At 36.8% G+C, this 16,162-nt stretch overlaps 1 protein-coding gene across 1 annotated transcript in view; it reads left to right on the top strand.

Annotated features, from left to right (window-relative positions):
• The first annotated feature begins 11,158 nt into the window (after nucleotides 1-11,158).
• tox3 (TOX high mobility group box family member 3) overlaps nucleotides 11,159-16,162 on the top strand; it is a 51,259-nt gene continuing 46,255 nt past the window's right edge. The window contains 1 exon segment of the mRNA XM_051116117.1: nucleotides 11,159-12,155. Within this exon segment, the coding sequence (XP_050972074.1) occupies nucleotides 12,057-12,155 (99 nt within the window). The 5' untranslated portion in view covers nucleotides 11,159-12,056.

Here is a 16,162-nt window from a genome sequence, read left to right as displayed (position 1 = left end):
AAATGCGTCTATGTTCGCGTGAATCATTCGTGATCCAGCTTTACCTAGAGAAGAAGGTAGTATAAGGGTTTTTTATGAATCTTTGCAAATCGCCTTTCCTAATAATGCGGATAAAATAAACAGAACGGCTCGTCACCCTACAGAAAAGAGGGGCGGGGTGAGCAGAGCTCATTAGCATTTAAAGAGACATGCAACAGAAGGAGTTGCTGCGTGCAGAGCTGATTTTGACAAGGTAAAAACGGTGTTTTTTACACTACTATTGAGAAATCCTACCCGAAGACTTTTCATTAAGACCCTAAAGAATCACATCAACTTAGGCCACCTAATGTAACCAATATATATTTTACCCATATCTCACTAGAGATAATTTTATGCTTTTTAACTGATGTGAATTGTATTAAATATTTACCTTTGTCTCGGATCTGTTTGGTGCTGATTTTGGGTGAGTGACTTGCACTCCACACTATAAGATCTGCAATCTCTCTTTCTCTTCCTTATCTGACTTGCCTCTCTCTCCAGCTCTTTCTCCTCCCTGCAGTCAGACAGTTGTGACAGGCCTGCTTCTCTCTGACTGATGTTACTGAGATGCCAAATGGGAGAGAGAATGGCAATTATGTCAAACTGCGCAGAAACATGTGTCTGTGTGCACCAGCGCCGACCCACCTCGCTGCACCTGATCACTCTAAATAACTCTGAACACAGGTATTCTGTGCCAGTGGCAGGCAGCGAAAGAGACAGAACCCTATCCTGCGGGTTTGTTTTCCTACCTCTCCCTTCATTTTCTTTCCTTCTGTATTTTGTTTTGTTTTTTCTTTCCCCCTACGGCTCTTCAGTCCGCAGCCTTGAACTATCAGAATAAATAACCCGCAGTGTTTCTATTTGTGAGAAGCTTTTAAAGTGTGGTAAGAGACAGGACCGCATTGATACACCATTATATGCGTGATTATATGTGTGTACACACAAACCTCACTTACAGTCTCTCAGTACGAGACAACAGCATCCAGTGCTGTAAATTTAAAAATAGCAACCTGCAAATACATAGTTATGCTCCAACCACAAAGTGGAACAGTGGACTAAATGAGATCTAGAGCAGATTGTAGGAACATTTCACAAGAGAGAAACACCAACTGGAGCAAAGGACTGAGGATTTATATTCCCTTAAGTGCACAAAAAGAAAGAAAGAAAGAAAGAAAGAAAGAACGAACGAAAGAAAGAAAATACTATAGAAAGTAGTCTGGCAGTGGTTTGCCAGTAGTGCACCATATGTAGAGGTCTGTTTTCATAGAAAATAATCTCAGTATTGGTTTTACTGCAGATCCACGGTCTGACAGCAAATCCTGGCACTCGGCCAGTAACATGCAGGCTTTAGGATTTGTTCATTTCTGCTACTTATTATTTGGTGGGAGTGTGACAGAATTGTTACCGATGTTTTGAACACCAGAACCACTTCTTAGGCCTGAATAATTGCTACCATGCAACAACACAGTAGAAGAAAAACAGGAAAGTTTGGAAAGTTTGGTGTGTGGTTTAAGGAACTGAGTGACTGAAGGAAAATGTTTGAAAAAGAAAAAAGTGTGGTGTGTGTGTGTGTATGTGTGTGTTTAAGAGAGAGAGGGAAGGAGGGAGGTTCTCTTTCTGAATCTTGGCTAACATCCAGCTGAAGGTAATCTGTGTTTCTAACCCCTCTCTCTCTCTCTCTCTCTCTCTCTCTCTTCAAGATATATAAAGACTCAAGAAAATTAAATGGTTGAGATTGTACTTTAGAAGTAAATCACATGGTATCAAATAGATTATTTGCCAACTGCACTGAAAATGAAATGAAATGGCGTAGAAACAATTTGTACTGAGAAATTGCTAGTAAACTTGACAATTACAAAGAAACAGTAAGAAACATTGAATTAAACATGAAATTTTGAAGTGGAAACTTGAAATAGTATTTTCTTGCAATATGTACTGAAGGTTTTGGTACTTTTCATGACCAGATTTTTAAAAAAATGATTTTCAAAGGCACCAGCTACTGTGTTATTTTTGGTCCGACCCTGAGACCTGGTTAATTTTAGTCTCTTTTCTTATTTTACACATGAGTGGACATGCAGTGGTCATGGTACATGCGGTGTTCTTGTTTTCAGCTTTATATATATTATTTCAACCTAACTGTAATCTAATGACATCATGTCACATTAAGATATGAAATGTACAAATTGCTGAAAGTGATGAATAATGTGTCACTTAAAATACGAGTTTTCGATTCATTTATATTCCACATCAGTGAGTGTGAGGCTGTGTGTGTCAGATACATGCAGGATCCATTTTCATTCTCGCTAGTTCGAGTTTTGTTCTTTTTTACTGCCCGTTTGACATTCAGGTCAGAGACAGTTGTCAGAAGGCACTATCATCTTTCTCTGATTAAAGTATATTAATGGATCTTACATTCATAAAGCCAAGATTTCATTGCTGATAATGTCCACTAAAAAGGCCTTATTTTTAAATAAATTAAACGCCTGTGGTTTGGACTCTGCAGGCAGAGCCTGTATTCCAGATTTTAGAACAAGACTAATGAGAGATCACTTTACCCTTTTGATTGATAGTGAATGTGATCTGTAAGAGCCAAATGTTCCCCTAGAGTAGATTGTGAGCATCACTGACTGCAATGCTTTCTGAGCACTGGCCCAGTTCTCACAGTCCTGCACAGTGAGGCTGCAGTGTAAAATAAACACAAGGTCATTTGAAAGGATTTATGACATGTTTATGGGGCAACAGAATTCACATTCCTACTTCCTCTTCTTCTACTGTTTATTCACTGGGCTAACCTAAATGGTGCCACATCTCACATTCACATTTCCCATCTTATCTGATGGGATTTCCAAAAACACTTAGAGCCAAGATGAGTGTAAAAACACAAGCACACACACATCTTTGAAAACAAAACAAAAAATCGTATAAATTCTTTAAGAGAGAGAACGAGCAGGAATCATTTTTATAGACTCAGTCTATCTATCTATCTATCTATCTATCTATCTATCAAATTCAGTTCTTATAGGAATATCACATGACTTAAAAGGAAGAAAGGGATGAAATCCAAGTTAAAGGCAGTAGAGAGAAAGTCATGGCAGAATGAAACATGTCATTATATGCTGATAGAAAGGCACACTGAGGCATATAATGTAATTACTTCCCAACTTTCACAGTGTGTCAATCACGCCACTATCTGCTTATGCTTTAATGGGATATTGAAATGTCCTCTCAGCTGAGAGGCAATGAAGGCTCCTGCTAATTAGTATGAACGAGGAGCGTTAAAATGAGTAATGCTGTGGAGGACAGGTTTTAATTGAGAATAATATAACGCTCTATCCCTCAAATTCATCAAAGCCACACACTAATTGCTCATCAGACTAATGTTGCCACAGACCATGTTTTATTTCCTGTACATTTTTGGACTAAGAAAGTTTCTTTGCTCTAATTGATGTAGGATAATTACAGTGACATTTTAGAGTAGGGTGACATACACTTTTTATAAGTCAGTGCTTAACAGAAATTAGGAGATAAGTAGATTACTAATTAAGTAATTAGCAGTGGTGTGGTAATGACTCCACGTGTGTCAGGAGGTGAGACGGTGTCTCAGGGCATTTGTCTTAGAAATGGGGAGTGCTTTGCTATTTATGATTGTCAACAAAATACTACATCTCTACTAAAATACCGTGTAGAACTATAACTTATATAGTGTTTGAATGAATACAACAATGTTCTTCAGCCTGTGATACATGTCTAGAAAAAGACATTATCTTTATTAACTAACTGCATATTTGAAGTCTAAACAAGTACATTCTCACCTAAAAACTCTCAAAGCGGTCATCGGATGCCCATTTTCCATAGGATGATATGATTCTTTAGCGTCTTAATGAAAAGTCTATAATATACTTTGGTTAAAAATTCTCAATGGTTGTGTAAAACAACACTGTCAAAATTAGCTCTGCAAAAATCATCCCATTTTGAGGGAAATGTGCATGAGCTCTGAGATTGTTTACTTTAGCCACATTTAGTGCATTTAGCCGCAAAACTTGCTAACTTGCACGTTACTAGGAAAGGTGATTGCAGAGATTCATAAAACCTTATAAAACCTTATACTCACTTCTGCTGTAGGTGAAGCTGGATCACGAATGATTTGCATGAACATAGACGCATTTATGTAGATCGTGAGGTGCATTCCATTCACAAACAAACGTAATCCACTGCATCTTCAGCGGCTCAGATGTCGGGAGTAAATGACGACCACTATATTCATTATTACATCCAGCAACACAACACCTCAATCGCTCAATCAGAGATATTCTTGTCTAATTTACATCCGTGCTCCGGCATCGAAACAATGGAGGTCGGACTGTTACAGCTGATCTGAGGTAAGACGCTCATGTCAATCAGCTATCGTGGGAGCGGCCTCTGTCGGTGTGATGGTACAGGACAGGCGTCTGAGAATTGATTTGAAAAAAATGGATATTATTTTTACAGATTAATTAAAAACCACTGCATGGATTTTTATCATTGTACATACACTGCCAATACATATTAATGTTCAAACAACATGTAAAAGTGAAGTTTCGATGACCTCTTTAAAACTACATTCCGTAAAACAAAAAACAGCATTATTTATAAAATTATAGTGATTTAGGCTTCAGCTATGACACTCGCTGTGAGATATACCCTAAGCATAGTGGTACAAACAGTGAAATGGTTGGAGCTCTGTTATCACTAGAATATCACACTCCTCTCAGCCAATCAGATTCCAGGACCAGAAAGAACATATATAAAGTATAAACATATATAAGTATATAAGTAAGTGATATAATTTTTAATTTATTCACAGCTGTATTTTGCTGTGACCGTCTCAATTAGTATGACGATATCAATCTTAATCAAGTAAATTCATACTAAAAACAACAAAAACACCCCAATTTTGATAACAGATTTGAAAATATAGTACTTACTACAAGGACTCATTTTGGTGAAACTGGTCATTTACATGTGTAAACAAACCAATTAACTTCATCAGACTTTCTAACACTAAATTTGATAGAGAACCATTTAGAATTAATCAGTTCTCTAGTATGAATCTGACATAATATGAGACAGATACCTGGTTCAGTTGAATGAATTTACTAGAATATGATAAGGAGGTGAGCACATTTGATTATTTTAAATGGTTAATGATTTTCGTCATGAAGTATTTGGTAACACTTTAGTTAAGTGACCAACTGACCCTTTGCAAACAGTTTGATTGGCAGTCAATCTGACCAATTACAATACAGAATCCACCATTTTGTCTGACAAATAAATCAGACAGGAGAGTAGATTAACTTCGGTGGACTTAAACTTAAAAAATAGTGTGTATTGACATCTTTCCTCAGTTGAAATAAAATAAGTTCTGATGTTCATTCATGTTTTTTTTTTCATGCTTTAAGTAAAGAAGAAAATACGATCGGTTTAATAAGGCAATACAGTGATCTGTTGCAACACATTGAAGAGCCATAAAACGGTATTTATTGTTTGAATTTCTTAAAACAATGACATTTTAAAGCTGAGACCTTGTTTCATACCAGAGGTAACCTGCTCTGTTTTGTCTGTTTATTGAGGCAAATGTAGTAATTAATAGTTAGTTAATAGAAAGAAGTGTAACCTTAACTTCTTACTAGAAAACTTACAATGCTCTGAAAATAGCTACTTTTATACCACTTAAAGAGGTAAAGGTAATGATTTTGTTAATTCATCACCAAAACTGATTCTGAAATCATTCTTTAAAAGGGATAGTTCACCCAAAAATTACTCACCCTCATGTCGTTCCAAACCTGTAAGACCTTCGTTCATCTTCAGAACACAAATTAAGATATTTTTGATGAAATCCGAGAGCTTTCTGACCCTCCATAGTCTCCTGTGTCAGCAGCACCACATGCATGCGTTGTGATACTCTCGTGAACGTGCGTTGATGACTGACATGAAAGAGAACAAATTGTTAAATAAAGTTGTACATTCATAATATTACAGTTGAACCACTAACGTCACATGGACTGTTTTATCAATGTCCTTACTACCTTACTGGGCCTTAAACGTGTCAGTTGTGTTGTTGTCTATGCAGGGTCAGACAGCTCTCAAATTTCATCAAAAATACCTTAATTTGTGTTCCGAAGATGAACGAAGATCTTACAGGTTTGGAATGACATGAGGGTGAAAAATTAATGACAGAATTTTCATTTTTGGCTGAACTATCTCTTTAACTGTGAATTCAAATGACTTTACCAGTTTTATTTGCTTTCCAGTTTTATTTTATTTCTGTACTGATAAGTAATAAGTAAAGAGTTTTTAAACCTTGTCAATAATGGCATGAACATGTTTAAAAAGGGTTGCCTTAATTTACATGGCCATATTTGAGTCAGAGAAGATAACTAATTCTGTTCATGTTCATGACCAAATCCCAGCACAGATGACAACATTGCAGCACATTATACCTACATTTTCACAGTGCAAATACAACAATACAACAGCAATGCCACAGAAGGAGGGTGAGGGAGAAAGATAGATTAGAAAATGGTGTAGTGAGAAAAAGAAAGCACTTTTATCTTTTATCTCTCTCATCATTACTGAATGCTGTAATAGAGGCGATGGCCCCCGAGGGTTATACGTAAAATGCAAAGACAGCATATCCACGCTGCATACTGCAGTATCAGCCATGATATAGAAGGGAGGGGGTGAGGGTGGTAGAGATCATCTCCTGAAAACATCATTTGTAAAGGGCAGAGTAAATTTATCCTTCTCTGATCCAGTGGTGTTATTCTTACAGACAATTAAGATTCAGATGCATGAGTTTAGAAATACAAACAGTCAAAAATCAGCTACACCCAAGCCCATCAGGGAGCTCAGTGACATATGAGATACATCATTAAGTAATCAGTTACCTTTTTTTGATTCTTACTCAGTGGTTTGCCCTTATAAAATAAACATTTTAAACATTTGAAAACATTTTAACAGTCGAGGTCAGAAGTTTACATACACCTTGCAGAATCTGCAAAATGTTAATTATTACCAAAATAAGAGGGATTATACAAAATGCGTGTTATTTTTTATTTAGTACTGACCTGAATAAGATATTTCACATAAAAGACATTTACATATAGTCCACAAGAGAAAATAATAGTTGAGTTTATAAAAAATTACCCTGTTCAAAAGTTTACATACACTTAATTCTTAATACTGTGTTTTTTGTTTGTTTGTTTGTTTAGTAATAGTTGTTCATGATGTTTTTCAGCATTTTTGTGTATTTGAACCATTTCCATCAGTGACTGTATGATTTTGAGATCCATCTTTTCACACTGAGAACAACTGAGGGACTCATATGCAACTATTACAGAAGGTTCAAACACTCTCTGATGCTTCAGAGGGAAACACAATGAATTACGAGCCAGGGGTGTAAACTTTTGAACAGAATGAAGATGTGTACATTTTTTTCTTTTGCCTAAATATCATATTTTTTTCATTTTGTACTGCCCTTCGGAAGGTACAGAAGATACTTACATGTTTCCCAGAAGATAAAATAAGTTAAATTTACCCTAATCTTCAAATTCCAAAAGTTTTCACTCCCCAGCTCTTAATGCATTGTGTTTTCTTCTGAATCATCAGTGAGCGTTTAAACCTTCTGTAATAGTTGCATATGAGTCCCTCTGTTGTTCTCAGTGTGAAAAGATGGATGTTCAGCAGATACTATTATTAAAATTATTTTGCTTGTACAAATGCACGCACCATTTCAGGATTACATCACTGACCAGCAGCTGCACTGATGAAAGCAAATGTATCAGACTCTTCTTCTTGATAGGCTTTTGGACATGATACCAGGCGAACACTTTATTCAATGGCAATTCAATTTTATTGCATTACAAAGGGTGGAGAGATCAAAGACCTCAGTGTCTTATAATGAAGACTGAAGGCCAAGCCAATCACACAGACCCAACAGCCTGAGAATATCACCCCTCCATATGAATCCATGTATAATGGAGGGGGAAAAAAGCTTGATATCTAACGGGACTGTAGCTGAATCTTGAGCATATATCTGTACTATACACAACGGAGCAAAGCTGATTTGTCAGTTTGCCAAGGTCAAAGCAGAAGACGCTCTTCTTTACATTCATAGCAGAGAATAATTTGGAGCTCTGGGTGGAAAAGTAATACTGTGGGTCACATGTTTGAGACCCAGAAGACAAGAGTCACACATAACAAATGCAAATGATGTGTAGGCTGCTATATGATAAATCACAATGCATGATTGAATTTGTGCGTATTGCGAAAGGGCACATATAAGGTGTCATTATTAGTGTGGCCTATATAAAAATGCAGCTAAAGGATTTGCATTACATAAAGTGTTTGGCCTTGTTTTACAATAAGCGCATGAGAATTGAGATATGAATATTATTGATGCCACCGATGCCTCTTCTTCTCCATCCACAGCTGTTCGGTCTAATTTAGAGCGCGCTGCCACAATGGAGAGATCACAGGCTTAATATGAGGGGCGCATAAATAAAGATTATTAGGTTAATTAATTATTTTGCATTTATGATTCTTTTATACCTCCACATAATTACTATGGGCTGCTATAATTGAATTTGAACTTGTGCCAGAGTGGGATAATTTGTTTTCAGGTTACCAAATGGTGACAATGTTGCCGGGTGTAGAGGAAATGACATGAAGTGTGAGTGCGGCATAATTCATCTGTGCTCAGACGCTGACACCAAACCCACAGAGAGGAAATTAATTCAGTTTCCCTCCTGCCACATGGGCAAACAACATTACACACACAAATAAATAATAACAGAGAATCAAAGATGCTCCTGCGCACATCAGATCGGGCGCATTCATCACCACACTTATCAAACGTAATAACAACAACGTGGAATGTGGAACACCCTCCTTATCTGATCGTCTATGTGTGTGTAGATAACATGCACGCATGTGTGTTTGTCTGTCTGTTCATGCATGTTTATTGTCTGAGTGTCTGTCTGAGGGGAAGAAAAAGGAGGAATGTTATGCACATAATGTGCGTACACGTCTTGCTCTTTGTAAAATCCTTAGGCATTGTAGATAACTTTAAATACGAAAACACACCTTAATTAAATTTTTGGCTGTTTTGTGTAATATAGGATTACAGATTGCACGAGAGTGAACATTTTCAAAGGAAACACTGCGAATGCAAATGCAATCATGATTGCCACTTACCTTCCAGCTGAGCCTCTGTTTTGCTGGTGGAGTTACTTTCATCTATAGCTCTCTGATTTAGACCCATGGGATTACAGAACTCATCCCAGCCCATAATGCACTATACATGCGTGACATTATTATTATTTATTTTTTTTTCAAGAGAAGAAGTTCTCAGCAACATTACAGCTTTCTATGAATAGTGTAAAAATAAAAAGGTTTTAGTTTTATTTGTGACACTGAATATGAAAACATTCTCTATTATCATTTAGTTAAAATTCGGAATTATTATTTGTTTTTGATTAATGACAGCTTTAATGTGAAAAAAAAAAAAAAATCTGAATGATAAATCATTGTAAAAATGCCCCTAGTGTGTTTGTAGTCTGTAGCCCCTGGTGGTCATAATTGGGAATGTTAGCCAGCTGCTTTAACAAAACATGTTTGATTTGGCTACAGGAACATATGTATACACTGTATGTCACATCCTCTCTCGTTCAAATTCCCTTACATGTGCCTTGCGTTAGTTAGAAATACTCTACTAATGACTTCTTTCCTAAAGCATTGCTTTCCCATAAAAAGATTGTGCAAAGAGCTGAGAGGAAAGCTGCCTATTCACATGCAAATAATCTACCCTGGATATTCTGTTCGAACATCTAATGAATTCTGCTGAAAAAAGAAGTGCATATACGTTTTCTTTACTTTTTAAGAGCTGTTTATATTTAACATGATCTAGTAAAATTCTGCTTTATGTGTTTGTTTTAATCCACAATCAGTTTTAGTTTAATTAAGCTACTTGCTTTAGATCAAAGTGCAATTTTGTGTTCTTGTTCGAGCTTTAAAAATGGGCAGAGGATTTTGAGTTCCCAGCATGTATATTTAATGTGTTTTTGAGCAAGATGAAAAAAGGAGGAGACTTGTTAGTGTTTAATGTTCTGTTATGTTGGGATTTACAAGAGATTCTGTGATGTTGAGTTTTGGAGTGTGTGCTTAGGTTGAGGATGAGCTAATGGGAACGAAGGCTGCCATGAACTATGCTTTAAACAAAGAAAATACTGAAGACCAGTATAGCTGTACAATCATGACGTCAATTTGTAGGCCGTCTCAGAAGGTTAATTCACCATGAGCTCCCTTGGGAACTTCCTATGGGTTTTTAGAATAGTGCTTTTCTTTCATGAGTAAAATAAGGTCTGTGGTTAATAAGACTTTGAGAGACTTTCATGTTCTGTTCTGCAACATAAAGTCATATCTCAGTTGTGAATTCAGCTGTGTTTATTAAAAACGAAAGGTTTATACATCATCTGAAAGTTGAATAAATAAGCTTTCCATTGATGCGTAGTCTGTTAGGATTGGACGATTTGCTCCAGATACAACTATTTGAAAATATGGAATCTGAGGGTGCAAAAAAAAAAAAAAAATCTAAATATTGAGAAAATTGCATTTAAAGTTCTCCAAATGAAGTTCTTAACAATGCATATTACTAATTAAAAAATACGTTTGAATATATTTATGGTCAAAAATCAATACTTTTGACCCATTCAGTGTATTTTTGGCTATTGCTACAAATATCCCCGTGCTACTTATGACTGGTTTTGTGGTCCAGGGTCACATATATAAACAGTTGTTGTCCTACTCATCAAGCATCATGTCATTTATATTAGAACAAAACAATAAGAAAATCTCTTCAGGTAATGGTTACTGCACACTTTATTTTACTCATCACAAGCCCATGATGTCAAAATTGTAAATTCTTCCAGGTTTTAAAAGCTCAAAACGGTGAACAGTCTCTTCTTATGAGCTTCCAACAACATACACTACATATTTGTGTTTGTTAAAATAAATTATCACACAGTTTGTATTTAAAATTTAAATTAATACAAGTTTATTCAAAGAACACACAGTGGCATGTAAAATGCATGATTACATGAAAAAGAAAAAAACGATTTTTACTTTTTAAAGATATTTGCTTACATTTTTTTAATGTTCCAGGCAAAAAAAAAAAAAAAACAAACAAAAAAAAACAGTTTAGTGATTATGAGTTATTATGAGAATATATTGGCTATATTGTCCATCCATGTAATGTACGCGGGGGGTTTTCTTTCTGGGGCTGATAGGGGAGTGGCGATGGGTGCTCGGGGAGTGGTCGCAATGAGCCCCACTCTCTCCCATACTCCTCCATCACAGCTTGATGTTGGCTGAAGTAAACAGAAGACCATTGGCTGTCCAGAGTCCCTCAAGCGCTGTAATGAATATGTAAACACCGCTTCCCAAGTTTCTTGGACTAACGGTGCCATCGGACAGTATTATTCACGTGTCTGGAGGGCTTAATTTTCTTTAATTAGCCAGGATTTGAGAGGCTAAAGTGTCTCCAGATCTCCAAGTGACCGGCAGCGCTTAATTTGAAACGCAAAGTGTGGATTGATGGAGGCGTCTTTGAAACACTGAGAGCGGGAACAACCTTGTGTTTAAAGCATCCAGCAACTGAGCTTGTATCAGAGCGGAGAACATTATAGCGGAGTTGCTGTTTGCCGGCTTTCTTTGTGTTGCTCTTCTTCTCCAAGCATGCTTGAACCTCGCAGCGCAGGAGCAGTTTGAACATCGCCAAACCTTCCTCAACATCCTAAAACTATGGCCAGCGATCACTGCTTATAGAAGAGGATTACTAAAACTCCTTACAACACCCTTTTACCCTTTCTCTGTCCCCTTGAGCTGCATTAAACCCGCGTTGTTTAGCGCTTCCCCCTCGTTCACCGCGCCTGGATTGTTGAAGGACAAGTAAGAGAAAAATTGCGCCCTTTTCATAGAGCAGCGCTTCGCCGAGAGGAAACATGGATGTATTTTATCCGTCTGCCGGAGGGAATTCTATTCCTGGAGATCCACAGAACCTGGATTTTTCCCACTGCCTGGGATACTACAACTACAACAAGGTGAGGGACTCAGTTTGAAGCCCTGAGCTGGTGTTTCCAAACTAGGAGCGCAAAGTTGATTCTCTGCTCGGTTCAGTACATTTGAAACGGCGAGCGGTGTAGTCTTTTTTGCGACTGCATACTTGTTTTCAACCAGTTTAAGTTAGACATGATAACTTTGGAGAGGTTTAATGAAAGGCTAGTGATGTTTTCAGTGATTTAACTTTGTAAAGCACCATCATTCAGAGCAGGTGGAAGAGCTACTGCCAAAACACGCTCACATGTGGCAAGCCATTTTAACATTTATTACTTAAGACTAAATATGTTTTTATATTACTAGTACTAGTACTTATTTTAATAACTAGTAGTTTGATAGTTATAACAGTATTTCATTTTCAGTGATATCTCTTCTACTCATTAGATAGGCTACTGATGCTTTGCTACTTGTTAATGAAGAGAAACTATTCCATGATTCCATGACTTCTAGTAACAAATGGCAAATTTATGTTTAACTAGTGTGTTGTAAATGTTGCTGGTACTTATTACAGTTTTACCAGTACTTATGTATTGGAAACTAGTACCTGTTTATGAGACGTAAAAATTATCATGACAACCCCCCCATATATAATGACTTGTCAGAAGGTCTCCATCTTATTAAGTTTAAAATCTTCACAGTGCATTTTAGCGTCTATTCAGTGTCAGCTACATAAACTGTACTAAGTAACAGCTAAAGAGGATGGTGAAATTGATAGTCGTATTAGTAATTGTTATATTTCTTACTAGTTATATGAAAATAGCTATGAGATTTAAGTAATAAATGTTTAAATGGCTTGCCATACTCTGCACTGTTTCCGTGCTCAGTTTCTGAGTCCTTTTAGTTTCATTAAACAGTGTTAAGTTAGTCTACGATAAACATTTTTAGAGGTTTCACCCAAGAGTCAGCCCCACTCTTCCCTGTGCCATGCTGTATTTGACTGGAAGTTACTTCTAGAGCCCTATAGGTCTATAGATTTAGTAATGACTCTACAGAAGAGGGATACATGCCTTCAGCAGTTAAAGAAGACTTTCAGACAAAAGGCTGTCAGTGTTACAGGACAATGCATGAATTGTGCTGCCTTACAGACTCTGCTTAATATGACAGGAATGTTTTTATGTGCTCCTGCGGGAACAGTTCTGTGATTCCAGGATTTGAGCCCTCCCAGCAAATGTTGTTGTTTAGTAATTCACAGAACTAGAAAATCTCATGTCACAGTGTTTTAGACTGGCAGGTGTTCTCTGTGTTAGAGGGGCAAGACTTTGTTTAGGCAGCTCTGTCATCAGATACTACATTATTTTGGCCCTATTGATAAATATTGTCAGAATTGTAAGTAATACAGCAATAGGTAGCATATCTGACTATTGTTTGTATAATGTTTTTTTCCCCTATTATTCTCTATTCCAACTCAATTCAATTTTATGTAGTTACTATATTCTATAGTTTGCACAGAAAGCACAGTTTTGGTTTAAATAGTGATCTTTGGTCTTTTGTTAAAGTTGAAGCAGAGTTGGCTGCTCTTCAGTATTTACCACCTGCCAACATAATTATATTTATGCTTGACAAGCCTAAAGCATCTTCAAGAGAAATTTGACCCATCCCTTCTGGCCTTTACATAACTTCCTGCCTTTTTAATTAGCCTATATGAAGAACAAAGTGGATGGTGTCACTGCAAAGATCCTAAATCAAAACCTTTTTTGTTTACTACATGGTGCTTAGATTCTGTTTTGAGAGCAAAACTGACCATAAACAGATGTTATTTGGAGCAATTTTAAGATATTTTTTAATGAGGCCAGTTATCACACACTAAACTCTTGTTCTTAGTTGTGTTCCTTCTACAAACATCCTGGTAAAATCAGTCCAATTTTATTGACAGCACATTAACATTGCTTTCAGTGGCAGACGAGAGAAAGAAAAGAGACAGGATTCTGTAATGATTTCCACCCTGGACGACTGTAATGCAGGTTCAGGTGTATCCAAAACAAAAAACAAAAAAAAATCTGAACAGTTTGAAACGTTGAAACTGAAACCACAGGCTTTGGAAAGGTCAACGATCACAACTGATTTGCAAACAGCCAAAAAAGTAGGTGTGTCCAGTCGACAGTTTTAATAAATGAATCGTTTTAGTGCGGTAACAGATCCGTGTTGGGCTGTAAGTTTTTAAACTGAACTTTAGGGTATCCAGTTAAAGGCCTGTACCCTTGAGGCAGCTATAAGGGGTCTTGATTTGTGTCTGCAGCCACATTGTATGCAGTGGATTCTGGGTAATGAGTGTGGTTTGTGCAGGAGCATTGGGTTTATGAAGCGAACACATGTGGTAGCAGTCAGTGAAATTTACTAGAAAAGTGTTCCTGATGGCTTAAATAAACCAGTGCCTACATTGCAATGTGATTTTTTTTATTTTTGGCTTTTTTTTAATGTAGTTTAGAGTTTTGTGGAATTTTGAATGACACTTTTAAATGCTGTTTCTGTTTCTGTTCTGCGTTTGGTCCAGTTTTGGTTTGTATCGATCATCTGTACTTAAATATCAAAGGCAGATCTGTCACACTGAGCTGAACTCTATGCTCGCTTTGTAATTTAGTGAGTTTGTGGTTGTATTTACATAATGTCAGGTACAAGTAATTTGCATTCTAGGTGAATCGTATTTACTCTGATCATTTACAGATGTCTAATAGTGTAATAGAAGGAGCCTTTTTATTATGCAAAGGCATTACGTTTGACTGATTATGTTCACTGAAAACATTCAACGCTGTTGCAAAGGAGATATAATGATTACATGGATAATGAGAATGAGACAGCACATTTTGGCAGGGAATGTCCGTCTTTCGTTTGGTGGTTGTCAGCATTCCTAACCCTATTCACTCCCTCTCTTTTTCTCCCTCTATCCTGCACTCTTATGAAAAGCATCATTCAGTTATGCAAGAGATGGATGATTCTCTTTGTCCTGAAAATGCTTGTGTGTGTATGCATTTGGAATTGCCATAAACAGATCACTTTAGAACTGCAGCAAAGTTTTGCACACTAATTCACTCATTGTTTAAATGTAAAAGACTCATGTATGTTGTGCAAATTATACAACAAAACAAAACAAAGCCATAAAAGGTTCATATAGTCAACACTGAGGGTTTTTATTATACAAACTCCCTGCAGGGAATGACAAGTTGTGTGGGTTTAGTCAGACTGTTTATAGCACAAATCAGAGATTGTTTTGACATACTAAGTTATTGCAATTTCAAATGACATTTACTTTGCTTTGATAACCAACCTATCAGTGTTTACTCATAATTATCTGTCATAACAGTCAGATGTCAGAATATAATTTCATCAAGAACTCTCAGAAATGCACTTTTTTGTTCTGTCAGTGAAATCAGTGAAGATATCACATATTACAAGGAAATACTAAGATGTCGACCTGAAATAATAAACCGCATATATAGTGAAATGCTGCTGTAATTCGTTTTTCTTAACCTATAACTCTTCTGTTACATATTGAGTAATGATCTTAATAAAGACAGAAATGTTTCCCACACGAGTGAAGGAAAGCACTTTTATTACACAAACTATTTGCAGGTGCTGGCACTGATCTGTTTTTCCAGGATAGGCTATGTGAAAATACAACCTCATGAAGCAGACTATATGAGCTTGAACTACATAGATGTTGTTGCATGGTCCTGTGCTGAGACAAAGACTAGAGCAAATGAGGTGACAGCAGCTGGAGATAGCAAATGACAGTGTTGACTACATTCAAGTGCATGTATTCACTTGTTAACACCCACACATAGTCTCTCGTCCCCCAGGTATATAGCTTTCAATTCAGGCCTAGTGCTGATCCATACAGCAAGGGTTAAATTACACATTCTTACATTCAAATCTGTGTACAGTGATACAATGAATGTACACAGCAAGTGTCATTACACAAAAGGACAGGAAGCAGCATAGATCTGATTCGTGAGTTTTAATCGATGTAACAAAATCCCTCTTTGTAGGGCAAGTG

The sequence above is a fragment of the Labeo rohita genome, chromosome 7, assembly GCF_022985175.1.
Source record: "Labeo rohita strain BAU-BD-2019 chromosome 7, IGBB_LRoh.1.0, whole genome shotgun sequence".
In the NCBI taxonomy this organism is placed as follows: Eukaryota; Metazoa; Chordata; class Actinopteri; order Cypriniformes; family Cyprinidae; genus Labeo; species Labeo rohita.
This window is presented reverse-complemented; position numbering and strand designations above follow the sequence as displayed.